Source organism: Rhinolophus sinicus, chromosome 5, assembly GCF_057876585.1.
Source record: "Rhinolophus sinicus isolate RSI-liver-muscle chromosome 5, RSI-T2T, whole genome shotgun sequence".
NCBI lineage: Eukaryota > Metazoa > Chordata > Mammalia > Chiroptera > Rhinolophidae > Rhinolophus > Rhinolophus sinicus.
Genome location: NC_142505.1, coordinates 14,603,002 through 14,620,888, shown reverse-complemented (window position 1 = coordinate 14,620,888; position 17,887 = coordinate 14,603,002). Strand labels below are relative to the sequence as shown.

The 17,887-nt window shown below is 37.4% G+C and overlaps 1 protein-coding gene across 25 annotated transcripts in view; it reads right to left on the bottom strand.

The window, feature by feature from the left end:
- LRRFIP2 (LRR binding FLII interacting protein 2) overlaps nt 1-17,887 on the bottom strand; it is a 101,838-nt gene that overhangs the window by 63,953 nt on the left and 19,998 nt on the right. For 14 of the 25 annotated variants that reach the window (XM_074312617.2, XM_074312628.2, XM_088798280.1 and 11 more), the window contains exon 3: nt 3,148-3,234. In XM_074312617.2, coding sequence (XP_074168718.2) covers nt 3,148-3,234 — 87 coding nt within the window. Of the gene's footprint in view, nt 1-1,868; nt 1,920-3,147; nt 3,235-17,887 lie in introns of all 25 variants that reach the window. The other 11 variants (XM_019727639.3, XM_019727646.3, XM_019727648.3 and 8 more) reach the window with 1 other exon arrangement.

Below are 17,887 nucleotides of genomic sequence, written 5' to 3'. Positions count from 1 at the left end.
GTGGTGCCTATTTTATAAGGTGAAATGAAAACATGTCAGGCGCATAGCACAGAGCTGGCATACAGAGCACTCAGTCAGCTTCATGCCTGACCTGGTACCCTTGCTTTCCCTAGTCACTTCCCAACAGCCCAACCCCACACAAAAAAGTATTAAAATTAGGAGAAATTTTTAATACGAGAAGATTCTTTCTTCTAATAATTGGCAATCCTATTGTTTGTATATGTGTTATTTATTTTATTATAAATTTATGAATAATGTATATTTTATATTGTGACCATCACATGCCAACTTCTACCACAGGCTCACAGACAGAAAGCAGCAGAGAAGCAAAAATAAGATAAAAAAGTGAGATGAAATATCAGTTTGAAAGGAGTAAAAGCAAATGTCAGAAGGGGTTAGCAGTGATCATTAATCCCATCTGAAACTAAACCCCACCTTCTCTGCATGTCCAAGTCCTAGATATCAGTCAAGACGTGGGTTAGTCACCACCTACATTTTAAGCCTCTAACCCAAGATGCTCCCTCTCCCATGAAAATCTATCACACTCATTGCCTGAACCACACACATTTCAGAGATGAAAGTATGTTTATCTTCATGGCCTTTGAATACAGGAATCAAATGTTAGACTTTTAATATAGGCTTTTCTCTTTATTTACTGTGTCGGTCTGTTGTAAGATATTAAAATCTTAGGCAATTTAATTTTAGAACTATAATCCATAATCAAAAGAAGAAAACTAATATTTCATTGGAAAATTTGCAAGCAAAAGTGATTTGTTTTATTCATACAATACATTCTTAATGTATCATTAGTAATATTAATCCAGTTACATGCTGAAGATACTTCAAGTAAAACTAATTAGGCTAGCTTTAGTAACAAGAAGAGACAAATTCCACTCCAAAGTAACAAACACAGACATAAGGAGTCCCTTAATTTTAGGTAACCAAACACATTTTTTCTCTTTCTAAAATATCACAATGACAATATGGTAAAGTTTAAATTTTGTAGGTCAATACAGTCATAAATATTTTAATTCTGGTTTTACCTTAAAATGTTGCCATAGAAGGGATCTGCTTATGAAAGTTGCTTGTTTATTAGCAATTAGACAGTGGTTCTTAACCCTTTAGGGATCACAGACTCCTTTGAGTATTTGATGATAAAAATACCTGTGGGCACTTCATATTATATATAGATATACAAGCACACATACACACACACACACACACACACACACAGGCTTCATGCCCCATCCCCCAAACCTGTTCACATACCAAATTAAGAACCCCTACAATAGGAGACAGTTGGGGAACTTATCAACACTGAGAAAAAGTTCAAATTTAGGACTGATTCACATTAACTAATATTCTTCACAATTTGCTCTTGTAGCTAACCAATTTGGGAGTGGTAGAAGAAGACTTACAGAGCAACTGAGTGAAGTGAAAAAATAAGACTAATTTTCAGAGTTGCTGTCGAATGACTCGGATCATCTCTCAATAAAACCCTGCTGACACAGTTTATTAAAAAGAGAGAGAGAGAGAAAGGATGAAGGGAGAGGGAAGGAGGGAAGGAAAGAGGGAGGGACAAATTCAAGGGAGAGAAGAACAAACACGTAGGAAGAAAACACATTCATTTACTCAACCTTTCTTGCTCAGGAGCATTCCTGAAATGAGTTTGAAGCCGTAGACTACCACAGAAATGGTTGGACTCCAAGTACACATCTGGTCCACTATAGACAGCAGACACTCTCTAACCTTTTAGGTTCAAACATGCCAAACACTCCTACATTGCAAACTGTTAGTCAATGTTTTACTTCCAGATTGCATTATTTCAGCAATGATCACAACATGCAGTACAGGCAATCCTGGCCTACCAGCCACTTGTGAATCTGTCCCCATTTCCGATCAAAGGAATGATGAGAATGCTACAAATGCAAAAGTTTCATAAACTGAACAGTTTCCAAATTACTGCATTCTTTGAAAAGTCTTAATCATATACATTTGCCTTGAAGAGCAATGATCGTTGATTCAAAGTAACTTACACATTCAAAATACAGAAAATTACCTAGCTAAATATGTTCAATAAGATATAGTACTTTAGAGGACCACAATAGAACTTATATTTAATAATTGTCTCCTTATAATTTACTATAATTTTAGGAGTATAAAAGACAATGCATTGCAACATTTTCATTCCAAACCAAGAACTGCATTCAATAATTGAAACTATACATGAAGTAAAAAAAAAAAAATTACCAACATATCAGCTGTTTCTGGTTCTGTTTTTGAGCTGTGACGATATGGAATCTACACACTTCTCTTTAATTCATTAGCAGAAGATCCACCACCAATATCAAAATAAAATGTGTAATCCTGCAGGTTTTTTTCCCTTTGTACTAATACACCATCAGAAATATTTTTTATTGGAATTTTCAGAGCCAGTGCAACGTCAGAAAGAAAGGTTTAAAAAAGAGTAGTTGTTTTATTTTCAAGCAGCCTACTTTCTATATACCTCTTTAAATTTTTTTTGTTTTTGCTCTTCTTTCTGATGAGAAAAGCATACTGAATTTTATGAACTACAGAAAAGCATAAGAAGAAAATAAAATCAATCATAATCCCACCGTAAACAAACCAAAGTATTGAGAATAACCACTTCTTTTTAGTAGTTTTTGACCCTATACGTGGGTACTAGGTTTTGTAATACAAAATTGGAATCCTACCAGTCTTTCAGTTTCTTTTTCATTTCCTTACATGAATATTTTCTGCCATTATTAACTATGCTTGAAAAATGTAGGCTGAATGATTTCACAGTGTTATACTATGTAGATATCACACTAATTGAAATTCTAGGGCAGTTAGGACTACAGTAAATAATTTTGTCATCTCTGTCAAGACTATGTTAGCTAATATAAGTAAAGCACTTATAACACTACAACATAATGTACACAGAAAGAGCTATATGTGTTTGCTGTTATTATTTAAAACAAATATTGCATTTGACTTGCTGACGTAGAATGGATTATTAAAACACACATATCAGGTTATACTATTCCCAATGTTTCAAATGGAACCAGATTTACTTCAGAAGTAAGCTAGCCAAGTATTGATTTTTTTGAGACTAGCATGAAGTTAGGGTTATTCCCCCCAAATTACCTCTTTTTGTTGTCGTTCCAGTTCTCTCATGCGTATATCTCTTGCTTCTGCCCGGGCAGCTCGTTTTGCTGCCAGCCTTGCCTCTGCCTGAAAAGTAATATGAAGATTCAGCTTTATTTAAAACAGCCACCACCACCACCCCTACACTAGCTTGGAGGGTAAGGAGCAAATGGAATATTACCTTCCATTGCTGACAAAATATCACCTGTCAGCAGTTTAACTGACTTCTTTAGTCAACTCCTATACACTCATTTCATTCTCTAATCCCAGAGTCTCTCCTGAAATTTGGACCTTTACCTTTAACTGCTTGCCTTGACTTCACATTCAAAACATTTCACACAATTCATTATATGTCTCTCCGAACTTGCTTTTTCCAGAATTTCTTTCCCTATCAATTCAATCATACAAATTAGAAACTTCAGAACCAGCCTCTGTTTCATTTAGGACATCGCCAATATTCAGTCTCCAAGTGCTGTCAATTCTCTACCCCTGAGTTTCTCTCAAGTGAACCTTGGCCTTTTTCATTTTCACTGTTTCTGTTTGTTTCAGGAACTCTTCATCTCTCTCTCTCTGTCTCTCTCTCTCTCTCTCTGTCTCTCTCTCTGTCTCTCTGTCTCTCTGTCTCTCTCTCTTTTAAAACTGAGATATAATTCATATACCACCAAATTCACCACTTAAAAATATACAGTTCAGTGGGTCTTTAGTATATTCACACGGTTGCACAACTATCACTACTGTCTAATTCCAGGATATTCATATCACCCCAAAAAGAAATCCCACACCCATTAGTAGTCACTCCTCATTCCCCCTCCTCCCAGCTCTTGGTAACCACTAATCTACTTCTGTCTCTATGCATTTGCCTGTTCTGAACATTTCATACAAATGGAATTATACAATAGGAACTCTTCCTCTCTTGCTTGATTACTACAACTGCCTCCAAATCCATCTACTTGCCTCCAGAATCTGCCCTACAGTTCATCTTCTACATGGTTACAAGACTGCCAATCTGCCTTTCAAAACACATTTCTGATCATGGCATTCTGCTCCGTAAAATTCCCCAGTGGCTCCCCATTACTTTGGTTAAAGTGAAAATTCTGTGGACTAGCACAAAGAGAATAGAGGAGAGAAGAAAAGTGAAAACAGAAACAAGGTTTCTCCCAGTCAGATCTCCGCCTTATTTTCCAGTACTTGCCCCACGCGTACCAGTTGCTTCCAACTGCCGCCATTCCTGGACTCTACGTGCTCTATTGAGCCTCCTTCAGAGACTGTTTGCCTGGCAGGAGGTATTCTCCCTTCTCTCATTCAGCTACAATACCACCTTCTATGAAGATTTCCCCCACTTTCATAGAGTAATACTCTATGCACATGCCTCTATTGTGGCTTTATTACATTGCATTAAAATTACATGCTCCTGTCACCCCACAACTTTTATGCTTCAATGTCTGCTAAATAAACAAGAGTTTCGGGTCATGGGCCAAAGTACCAAGGAAATGAGACAAGGAAATAGCTTGATGTACCACATGAAACAAAAATCTTCTCTCTGGTTTCTCTCTTGCAGTGCTTTCCTCTGTTCTTGGCCACATCCTGCTCTGATTTTGATATTCTCCTCAGAAAACTGCACTAGCTGCTTCTTCTCATGTTGTTATATTTGTGCCCAAATCTCATACTAAGAAGTGACTCAGCCAATGTTTAAAAGGGTCTACTGCGTGTAAGCAATTATGCTAGATGCTGAAAATACAGAATAAGATACGACAGCTCTTAAAAAAGTTCACAATCTAGTTGAGGGAGACAGAAACACAATGCTTACAGGGAAGGAAGCACGCTGGAGGGAGCAATTAGTTTTGCCTGGCAAGGTCACAGCAAACTTCGAAGGAGAGGAGACAGTTTAATAGTTAACACGTATTCAACCACCCCACTTTTGGCAATTTCCCAGTCAGCTTAACTGGTCTTTCAGTAGCAAAAACCCTGCCCAGTAACTGCAATCTACCAATGTCAACCTCTACACACTGACATGAACAGAGTAACTAGTCTTCTCATATGAATTTTACACTAAACTCCATCTTTAAAAATCCTATACCCCACCTTCTTTAAAAAATCAGAACCAAAAAACCCTCCTCTCTACCTTCTTTATCCCTCTATGAGTGGGTACCACTTTCTTACTAGAGTGTATTTTACAAAAAAGGACTACGAGACTGTTAACCTTCAGCAGATAGCAAATACATTTTTAAATGGCAAAGTATCATTGTTCTGGGAAAATTTTTCAAACTTCTCTTTTACTTTAAGAAAGCCATAGCAATGTGTAGTAATTTTCATTTCCATGTATATTAGCTTTGTACTTGTAGCCTGTCTTTGAAATTTATCAAAAAATGCCAATTTCATCCTTGTAGTATCTGTGGCCAATTCTGCACAATCAATACTAAAATGGGACTTCCCTCACTAAACAGAAATCACAGATAATTGAAATCTATTCTCAAATAAAACTTCTTCCACAACCAAAGGGACGGGAACCTGACCGCTATGTAACAGAAAGAACATGGCCGTCAGAGTCACACAAACACTCTTCCCTTTGTGACTTAGCCCACTTTATCCACACGCAGAGGTTCCTTTCCTTGGAGATGGTCATGAAGGCCACTAAAACAAGCTTAAAAGAGATAAACAGGATTTAAAACGACTTCGTCTGGTTCTTTGGCTACACTGCTACCAGAGCCCTGAGGAAACACTGCTAGGAGCAGTGAGGAGCTGATGTGATTCCAATCAAATAGACAAAACACGTGCTCTATACTTACACTCATGTAGTTTTAAACAAATTATAGCTACAAAAAGCATGCTGCTAGGTAGTAACACTTGCATATTCCCCTCAGAATACAATCGCCGCTACGGATGTAACACCCAGCTCACACATATGAAATGAATGGGACATAATACTAAAGGACCACAAAGATTTAACTAAGTTCAAAAAAAAGTTGGTTAAAAAATTAAACAGAGAATTACCATTTGATCCAATAATTCCACCTCCGGGTACATACACTAAAGCACAGACTTGAATAGATATCTGTACACCCATGTTCATAAGCAGCATTATTCACAATAGTCAAAAGGTGGAAACAATCCAAATGTCAATCAGTGGCTGAATGGATAAACAAAATGTGTTATGTATGTGGACAAAAAAGCGGTGCTGTAATAAATCATGAATTCCTAACTGGGCAGGTCATGGTGGGTAGTCATGCTCCAGGCCTATAACTTCTTTAGTGAAAGGTTTTTAAGCAAACCCTGTCCATTGTTCTTGTGCATGTAGGTTAACACACCGTTGAAATGCCAGAATCTCTCTCAAAGGCGTGACCACCCTCAAGAGGGCACTTAATCTTGTTAACTAACCTGTAATCCAACCCTCACTTTGCTTTCTCCCACTTCCATGTAATCTTCCTTCCTTCCCTCCTTAATTTCAAACGCATAAAAGAAACTGCAAAACTGTTATTCTCCAGAGCATTTGAGATCTTGCTCCCTGGCGTATGTCATCAATTTTGGCTCAAATAAACTCTTACAAAAATTCTCTACAGGTTTGGATGTTTTGTACATCAGCACATACACACAAAGGGATATTATTCAGCTTTACAAAAAAGGAAATTTTGACGTGTTACAACATGTAAGAACTTGAAAGACATTAAGTGAAATAAGCCAGAGACACAAAAGGACCAATATTGTATGATTCTGCTTATATAAAGTACCTAAAAACAGTCAAATGCCATGGGAATACAAAGTACAACAGTGGTTGCCAGGAGCTGGGGGGAGAAGGAAACGGGGAGTTGTCATTAAATAGCTGGAGTTTCAGTATAAGACGATGATAAAGTTCTAGAGATGGATAGAGATGATGGCTGCACAACAATACAAATGTACTTAATGTCACTGAACTGTACACTTAAAGATGATTAAAATGGTAAATTTTGTTATGTGTATTTTACCACAAAAAAAAAAAAGTTAATTTGAAGTTAGCATAAGCCATGAAATCAGAAGTATTCAGGAGCCTAAATCATTTAAGTACTTGTAAGGTCTTTAGGCTGATATGACCCACACTCTTAAAGTTAATATGAAAATCCAGGAACCAGAAATTCAGGTTCAAAAGTTACCTGTGAAGTCAAGTAGGCAAATCCAGAGGTTGGGGCAACAGGGAGATGGAAAGTGACTGCTAATTGTTATGGAGTTTCTTTTTGTGCAGACGAAATGCTCTGCAATTAAAAAGTGGCGATGGTTGCAAATCCTTGTAAATATACTAAACACCACTGAAATTGTATACTTTGAAATAATGAATTTTATTGTTATGTGAATTTTATCCCAATTGAAAAAAATTTTAATAGATGACACAGAGTACATAAAAAATGTAATGCCTAACATGAACTAATAGTAAAATATGTGAAATTCCAATATATAAAATTCAACATGTAAAACAAGAAAAGGAATTCTATGATCTAGTAAGTTTGGAAAATGTCAGGTTAAACTTTTTTTTAAATCAGTTTTTAATAATGTATATTATGAATCTCCAAAAAAAAGATAAAATAAAAAAGCATTTCTCAGACTTAACGTGACCATACTACTAAATAAACTCTAAGTGATTCTTCAAGGACGATGCTCCATGGCACAAACTTGGGAAACAATGATCAAACATATGGCACTATATCAGGATCCAGTTCAAACTACTAATTCTGTTAAGGGGGAACCTTACCTCTGATGTTAATATTTATAAAATTAAATAATGTTATCAGAATGAATAATCTTTTACAATCAAAACTCAACCTTTCAAAAGAATGGGGAAGATGAGACCTCGCACTAATATAATTACCATCATTTGAGCACTTACGTAGCAAAGCTAGGTGCTTATTTTCCTCTAATCCACAAAGTAACCCCTTGAGGTATAGAAAGGTCCAGTAACTTGCCCAACATGCCCTGGGCAGCAAGCACTGGAGCTGAGGTCCACATCCTAAGAATCTGACTCAATTTAACACTCCTAATCATGTCGCCACAACATATCTTTAAACCCCAAGTATAAGAGCATATCCTTAGACAAATAATGAAAGTTTACTTTGGACAAATTAGCCTAAGATTTTCAACTTAACATAGATTCTCTCTTCTCTTTTCTGTGAAACTGTACCCTTCATTCTTGTTCTTATTTCCTTGACCAAGACTACCCCAAATGCAGATATTCCTTTACTGTACACAGCCTTTCCTTCCATCTTTTAACTCCACATTTTCAACTATTAGCCAAGGAGAATGACTCAAAGCTAGCTTGAGGCTCTAACCAAAATCAAAACCTACTTTTCTGTCTAGTGGGTCTCTTGTTACAAACTTAGAGTGAATAAAAGCAACCTCATCTTCCCCCAGTGAATAGGCTCCAGAAATGAAACCCTTGTCACACTTGTTTAAAACCCAAGGTCTCAGGGCCTCCTACTTCCTAACCAAATCTTCCTTTACAATATCTCTTGAATCCAACATTTAATTTCCATTCCCACAGACTCCCCCTCTTGGAGCAGCCTCTTACCACTTTCACCTAGAATACTTTGTTACCTATTTCTAACTTCACTTTCTTCATTTCAACTCTCCTCCCATCCTTTCTATTCCAGACTGTTGAATTAATCTGTCTGAAACATTAAGGAACAAGCGAGAGGAAACATCCTAAATATGATTAGCCATGATATATTTCATGATGCCCAAAACACAAAAGTATCCTTATACTTTCTGAATTTTAAATTTGGATTCTGTTACTGCTTTGGTTAAATAAACACAGGAGAACAGGCTAACATAAATTTGCTGCAGCTCCCAGTGGCATTCCAAATCAGAAACTCAACTGAGGCCAATCTTACTATCAATCTTCCATCTGTCTAGTGGGTCTACAAGTAAGGCAGGGTCTATCCAATGCACAGGACATGCTTACTGTTTCCTTGGAATATAACGCACAAGTCAAATTTCATTTGGGACTACGGTTTGGGGGGAAAACAAAGGTTATGTTTTGTTTTGTTTTTTTAAGTTTGAATGCATCATTCAAAGATTGAAAGGCAAGAGAATTATGTTATACATACGTCCCTCCTGATACATCCATACACACACGTGCTCCACACTCTGATGTAAGCTCCATCCTCCCCAGGGACTTTGCCCAACTATCTGACCTCTCTTCTGTCTTCACTCTCTCCCTCTATTGGTTTGTTCTTCTCATCATAAGTAGGTTCAAAGTCTCTCCCATCTTTTAAAAACAAACAGACAAATCCTTCCTGGTTCAATTCTGCCCTGTCTTCTCTTTATAGCCAACTTTTCTCACACTTCCCTTCTCACTTCCCACTATATTCCAATGACGACAGCCTGGCTTCTGCCCAAATCTCTTTACTGAAATTGCTCATGAAAAAAAAAAAAAGAAAGAAAGGAAGGAAGGAAGGAAGGGAGGACAGAAGGAAGGAAAAAAGGGAGAAAAGAAAGAAAACAAAATTGTTCATGCAAAAGTCACTAATAACCTCTAACTACCAAGCCCAGTAACTTTTCCTATTCTTATCTCACTTGTCCTTTCTGGATTTCCAACATCCCTAACCACTCGCGAATCTTACTGGTTTTTCTCTTGACTCTCTGAGCTCTCTCCCTCAGAATCATTCGTGGGCTTGTTTTTCTCTACTAGCTCCTTATATTTTAATATAACCAAAGCTTCCAGGCTTGATCTCACTCTTTTCATTCTATGCTCCCTCCCTAGGTGATATTGATAGCCTGCAAATCTTCATGGCCAATCCAGATTTTTCTCCCCCAGTCCTAATCCAACAGTCCCACTGGAACCTCAGACTCAATATACCACAAATTGAAGTTATCTTTCCCATAAACTTCCTCTTTCTCTTTTTCCTTCCCATCTGCTGTCCCATTACCCAAAACCTGAAATGAAGTATCATATGCTCCTCCCTAGTCTTACATGACGTCCACATTCAGTCACTTAAATCTCAACTACCTGGCGCGCATCAAGATCGTCCCTTTACTATTTCTTCTATCCAAACTTCCCTCTCCATTCCCACTCTCACTGCCTTAATTCACGCTCTCATCATCTCACTCCAAGATGACTACGGCAACTTCCTAACTAGCTTTTTATACTTCCTATCATAGTATAATTCAAATCTGAAAGCGTTTTACCCTTCGATGGCTCACCACAACTTCCAAAATCTAATTTAAACTGCACAGCACACAAATCCCTTCATGATTGGCCCCTACTTCCTCTCCAGCATCATCTGCTCCCTTTCCCCAACCTCTCTCTGGCCATACTGAGCTATTATTCTGGCAATTTCCCACAAGGTTCTAGATGGTTCACACACCTGTGCCTATAGAGCGCTTAGGAAGTAACACACAAAAACTCATAAAACAATACAAACATTAGAACTTTTAGAACATGGACAGGAAGCCTATCTTATTATTTTATGACAGTGGTTCCCTGTTGGTGGGGGAAAGCTGGCCCTGTTGACATTAAATATGGTTTATGTCTTCCTTCTCCCTCCTGCCTATCTTTTTAAAAGGAAATATCTGAGACAATTATCACAAAATGTTGACACCAATTAATGTTAGGTGGTGGACTTATGGATACCTACATTATTATCAAAACCTTTCAGCATTTAGTATTTTTCAAAAGAAAAATAGTACATGAAAACGCACACTCAAATGCCTTTTAAAAAAGGAAAACCTCTAGTTTTAAAACTTTTATCCTACTGTGATCATGTGACAGTTTTAAAGGGAGGCAAATTAAATTTTCATAATTTGACAGAAATGTGCTAAACTGAGCCAAGTCTGGAATTTCCAGCCTGCATGTATATCCATAATATAAAACCCAAGCAACTAGCATCAGTAAGAGACATAGGGTATAATCTGAACCTTTACAGACTATGCTTTAATTTCAATAAATTTGAAATAGAAAATTCTACAAAGTGAAATAGTCAAGGAAAATGACTAATTCAGGTTGCTAAGATTCAGAGTTTCAGAGTTGACTGTGTTTAATTTTGTTTATTCTTCCATGACACTCATGCTAAAAGAACCCTGAAAGACAAATTAAGAGACATAATATTTGTGTTGCTATGGTTTCCATATTAACAAATAAAAATCATTACTCAATTTCCTAGCAACTTCCCTTTAGTAGAAAATCTTAGGTACATACCATTTTTCTTAGACCTTACAATGTAATTATGTTTAACCACCTTTTATGAAGCTTAAATACCAGATATTTATGAAGTTAAATACCGAATATTTGAATTTTTCTGGGCATCCACACCAGTATGTATTAGACAAAATCCAGGGAGTTCAACTCATTTTCTTCTGATCGCAAACTATATCTTTCTTTTATTTGGAGACCTTTTGACAGTAAAACATTATAAGAGAGGGAATTTAAGATGACGGACTTTATTACTGAGGTCTGAATACAACCTAATAAATGGATAGATAGCACAGGAAAAGTGAAGCTTTGGATTTGCAATGACACAGCTAACCAAAAAAGAAAATGTGAATCACAGTCCTTTTTTGGGGGAAAAAAGGTGTTGCCAGTTTTGTCTTCACATTTAAGTTAATGACATTGTGCTATTTGAATGTTTTCCCCAATATTCCTGTCAGTGACAGGAATGACGAAAATTATGTCAGTGAACAGTACACCAAATATTTTTCAGTCACATTAATACACAACTAAGTCTTCAATAATTCTCCCTTAATCAGCACAAATGCCAAGAGAAGGAATCCTATATGACTAAAAACAACTTAGATTTACTCTTCCAAAGGATTTGTCTAATAAAAGCAGTAAGTACAAAAGGAGAGAATTTTGATTTTTTTAACAGGGTAAAAATGGAAAGAAAAACACTCACTTTTTATAACTATGAAAAAAGAAGTCACATTTCATAATCTTTTAGAAATTTGTGCACCACCACTGAGAACACTTAACGGCACTGAATTAAGGCAGACTAGAGACTTGACTTTGAAATCTTGGAGTTCTTTAGGGCTTACCCTGAGGGCTGACTATCTTCAACTCTATACTTTCTCCCTAGACAATCTCATCCACACTCTTAATTTCTTTTTTTTTTAACCTTTATTTATTAAAGAGTGTTTTTCCAGGACCCATCAGCTCCAAGTCAAGTAGTTGTTTCAGTCTAGTTGTGGAGGGCGCAGCTCACAGTGGCCCATGTGGGGATGAACCGGCAACCTTGTTAAGAGCACCACGCTCTAACCAACTGAGCTATTCAGCCGCTCCCCACACTCTTAATTTCAATAACCTTCTACATGCTCACAAGTTTCAAGTGTTTGTTATCTGAAGCCCAGACCGCTCCTTTGAGCTCTTGATCTATATCCCTCCCCAAAACTGCCTCTTCAAAATCTCCACTTAGATGCCTCACAAGCACCTTAACTTAACACGGGCCAGCATAAATTCATGATCTTCCCTCCGCAAACCTCCTCCCCACTCTACTGTTCCCCACTATCCACCCTGATGCACACGCCCAAACTTCCCCGCCCTGCTACCCACCCAGAGCCACACACTGAGCATCTACTGCTCACCTCTCCATTCCAACCACCTCTCACCATCCCCACTGTCATCACTCTAGGCCAGGCCACCTCTGCAAAACTTATGACTCGTCTCCCTGCATCCACTGATGCCTCTTTCTGACATAATATCCATCCGCAGTAAAGTCATCCTTTAAGGCACAAATCTGATCATGTCATATCCCTACACAAAACATTTCAATTTTTCCATTGCTCTTAGGACACAGACCAAATCCTAAATACATTCTACAAGAATTTATATCAAGGTTCTCAACCTCGGCCCGATTGACATTTGGGCCGGATAATTCTCCGTGGTGCAGGGCTGTCCCGTGCACCGTGGGATGTTTTAGCAGTATCCCTGGCCTCTACCCACAACGCCGGCAGCACACCCCTCCCCCAGCTGTGACAGGCAAAAACACCTCCACACACTGTCAAATAACCCCGGGGGGACACAATCACACTCGTTCAGAACCACTGGCCTATACTGTTTGGCTGTTCTCCTCTTTGCTGTGCAGGTTACCGTCAACGGCGATCTCATGGGAGGCACAACAACTACGAGCGGAGGAGCCTAAGTGCAAATATCAGCTCTGCCCCTTTCAGGTAACTGTTGGGCAAGTCACTTCACTTCTCCATGCCTCAGATTCATCATCGATAAAATGAGAATAGTAGGCCATCTCACAGAGTTGTCATGAGGATGAAATTCATTTGAAGCACTCAGAACAGCGCCCGGTATATAACAAGACCTCAGTAATGTAGCTGCTGTTATTCTTAATCCTTGATTCTCAATACTCTTTCAGCCCTAAAAGCTTGTCACACATGCATCCCTCTGACTGGAAAGCTCTCCACAATAGCTGACAACTCCCTTTCTCCCAAAGAATTCCATCCATCCTTCAAAACTCAAGATGAAAGGGCGCTTCCTCAGGGAAGCCTTCCCAACGCCTGTCAAATCCCCGTCACACATACGAAGGAAAATATTTACTGCTCACTCGAAGCACTTAACATAGTTGTAAATAAATATATTACTGTGTTTCTTCAAGTCTAAGAATGCCACTGGGTGTGACATACATTGACAATCACAGCTTTCAATTTCAGACACGAAATTACCATACTAAATGTAAACATTAATTTTGAGGGGGAAAAAAAGGAGCTGAAAATTGAGGAACTAGTCCATTATGTAACTGTTTTCTTTTCTAGAAGCTGGGCTCCGTAAGAGAAATGACCGTGTTGGTCCTGTCCATTCCGTATCCTCCATACCTAACACAGCATCTGCAAGAAGATGCTCAACAGACATTTGCTGAATGAATGACACTCAAAATTTGTTCTTTTTTTAAAAAAAGTTTCTTAAATGAAAGATGATATTAATGCTCATAATTATTTCTGATTATGGTAATTCTTTGCATTTTTAAAAGCTGCTGTCCTTGCCAAAAGTTTATCCTTAATTTGCCACAGCCTAAAAATGAATAAATTACTCAAATAAAATGGCGAAATAACTATGAGAAGATCTATCGAGCAATTATGGTTATCATTCCATAACACAAGAACACAGGACTATACTTCCAAACTGAGCACACTTCTTCCCTTTGTATACTTCTTCTCAGGTTGCTAATCCAGAATCAAAACCCACAAATTTTTGGTTCTCACTAACAGATGCCTAGAATAGCTATTACTCCTTAGGCAGCAAAATGAAATCCAATAAAGTATATCCATTAACAAATAAATGGGTAAACAAGATATAGTTTATACACACAATGAAATATTAGTCAGTCATATAAAGGAATGCAGATATTTACAAAGGAGGGAAGCAGTGAAGTTCTGCTACATGCCATAATGTCAACGAATCTTGAAGAAATGAGTGAAATAAGCTAAACACAAAAGGGCAAATACTGTATAGTCCCACTTATATGAAATATCTAGAATAGACATATTCAAGAGGTATAAAGTAGATTAGACGTTACCAGGGGCTGGGAGGGGGGAAGTGGGAAGTTACTGCGTAATGGTTACAGAATTTCTGTGTGTGGTGATGAAAAGATTTTAGAAATAGATAGTGGTGATGGTTACACAACATAGTGAATGTAATGAATGCCACGAAATTGTAGACTTAAAAATGGTCAAAATGGCAAATTTCGTTATATGTATTTTAACAATTTAAAAAATTAATAATGTAATATACCCAAACCACTGAGTTATATACACTTCAAATGGGTGAATTATGTTATGTGAATCATATTTCAATAAAGCTATTTAAAAAAAATGAAATCCAAAAGTTCTAACAGCCACAAATGTTCAACAGCCATAGAGTTTCCTTTCTTCCTTCTTGTTACAAGTAGGCTTGAGTACCGAATATGTATACATGTAAATTCTGCTCTCAACATAAAGTCTCTGAACACTCTGTTTGCTAGAGTCCAACTTCTATAAAAGATGATCAGTTTCTATGCCTGTTAGTGATTCTTTAAGTTTAAGAGAATTGTGCATGATGAGCATGAATTTTCTTCAAGTCCTAGACGTTGAAAGAAATCACAGCATTTTAGAGCTGGAAGGACTCTCAGATCATTAAGTCAAAAAAATAAGCATCACTCTGATGACTTCCATTTGAAGAGATGTTTTCTTCATAATTTCAGCTCTAAAACAAACCAAAAAAAAAAGCAGTACTATTCCAGGCTTTGGTGATGCCTTAAAAAGACTGTTTTGCAAACCCTTTAAGAGGCTTCAATTTCTCTTCATAAAACACACACCATAACCTTCACCGAACTAGCTATGGTAAGGCCGCATAGGATGGCTTTCATCCTACCTTCATCTTTCTCCTTTTGAAAGGCTAGCTACCATTGAATTGGCTCTGACTCCTGGCGACCCTATGAATGAGTGACGTCCTTGATGTCCTGTCTTCAACAGCCCTGCTCAGCTCCTGTAATCTCATGTCTATGGCTTCTCATATGGAGCCAATCCATCTCATATTTGGTCTCCTTTTCCTGCTGCCTTTTCTTTTTCCCAGCATTAATTTCTTTTCCAAAGAACGTGTCCTTCTCATTATGTACCTGAAGTAAAATGGCTTCAAGTTTTGTTATTTTTTGCCTCCAGTGATGTTTCAGGCTTAATTTGCTCTGGAATCCACTTGTTTATCTTTCTGGCAGTCCAGGGTACCCAGCAAGCTCTCCTCCAACACCATATTTCAAATAATCAATATTTTTCCTACTGGCCTTCTTTACTGTCCAACTTTTAGGCTGGCTGACTAAGGCTCCCCAGTTTGATACACTTTGTGCTTTCGGGTAATTTTCACTGAAAGCCAACTGTCTAATTACATTTGCCCCAAATGTGTGGAACAATCACAGCTAAGCGAACAAGAAAGATCCAGATTGGTCTGCTCATGCTCTAGAGAGCTTGCTGGCGATCCCTTCCCACACCTTCTCCGCTGAGCTCTTCTGATGCCTAGGACTGCCCATGCTTCCCCAGCAAAGCAGCAACTCGCCTACTACAGACGTCACGTGACTGCTAAATCCATCCACATTCCTGCTTTTATGGAGCAGTCTTCAAACCTTTCAACATCTTTTTAAAATGCACTCAGGTTGTACAAAATGAAAAGCATTCTAGAGATCATGGTGAAGATGGCTGCACAGCAATGTGAGTGTACATAAGGCCACAGAATTGTATGCTTAGAAATGATTAATAGTAAATTTATGTTATGTGTATTGTATCAGTTTTGTAAAATGCACACAGTTCCATATTTTCACATGCAAATTATAGAGTTTGAGGAATATATTCATGCCTTCTGTTTCTTTTCCTCCTCATTCCCTCCTCTTCATTGCCTGATTTGGGGCCAATTGAGGAGCGTGGAAACTTGAACAGATAGTAAGCAGGAGAAAAGGGTTATTTCTCTTTATTTATGGCATTCCCTGATTACTTCAAAAGGCAATCTGAAATAAGGAAAGATAAATTAAACTCAAGATTTAACTAAAACAGAAAAAGATTAAGCTATTTGTCCTTTTAAATTGTAAAAAGGGTATCAGTTTTTGTTTGTTTCTAATGTAAGGTAATTTTGTGTGTGTGTGTGCAAAAGGGATGATCCTACTGGAGAAAATATGAATTAGGAACTTTCTGTGAATGCCAACCATCCAATGTATGAATGGACAATTAAGTGAGTTTCTACACACTAATAACAAACTATCAGAAAGAGAAATAAGAAAACAATTCCATTTACAATTGCATCAAAAAGAATAAAATACCTAGAATAAAATTAACCAAGAAGGTGAAAGACCTGTACACTTAAAATTATGACACTGATGAAAGAAGACACAAGTAAATGGAAAGATATTCCATGCTCATGGATTAAGAGAATTAACATTGTTTAAATGGCCATACTACCCAAAGCAATCTACAGATTCTATGCAATCTCTACGAGAATTCCAATGGCATTTTTCACAGAAATAAAACAAACCATTCTAAAATCTGTTTGGAACCACAAAAGAACCCGAATAACCAAAGCAATCTTGAGAAAGAAGAACAAAGTTAGGGACGCCACATTCCCTGATTTCAAACTATATTACAAAGCTATAGTAATTAAAACAGTACGGTACTGGCATAAATACAGATATAAGTCAGTGGCACACAATAGACAGCCCAGAAATAAACCCATGCATATATAGTTAACTAATTTACAACAAAAGAGCCAAGAATATACAACAAGGAAAGGACGGTCTCTTCAATAAATGGTGCTGGGAAAACTGGACAGCCACGTGCAAAAGAAAAAAACGCAACCACTATCTTACACAATACACAGAAATTAACTCAAAATGGATTAAAGACTTGAACATGAGACCCAATACCATAAAACTCATAAAAGAAAATACAAGCAGTAACCTCCTTAACATCAAACTTGGTGATGATTTTTTTGGATTTGACACCAAAAGAAAAGGCAACAAAAGCAAAAATAAACAAGTGGACTACATCAAACTAAAAAGCCTCCACACTGCAAAGGGAACCATCAACAAAATAAAAAGGGAACCTATAAAAAGGGAGAAAATATTTGCCAATCATGTATTTGAAATGGGGTTAATATCCAAAATATATAAAGAATTCATACAACTCAAAAAACAAACAACCTGATTTTTAAAAATGGGTAGAGGATCTGAATAGACATTTTCCCAAAGACACACTGATGGCCAAAAGATACATGAAAAGGTGTCAAACATCACTAATCATCAGGAAAATGCAAATCCAAACCACA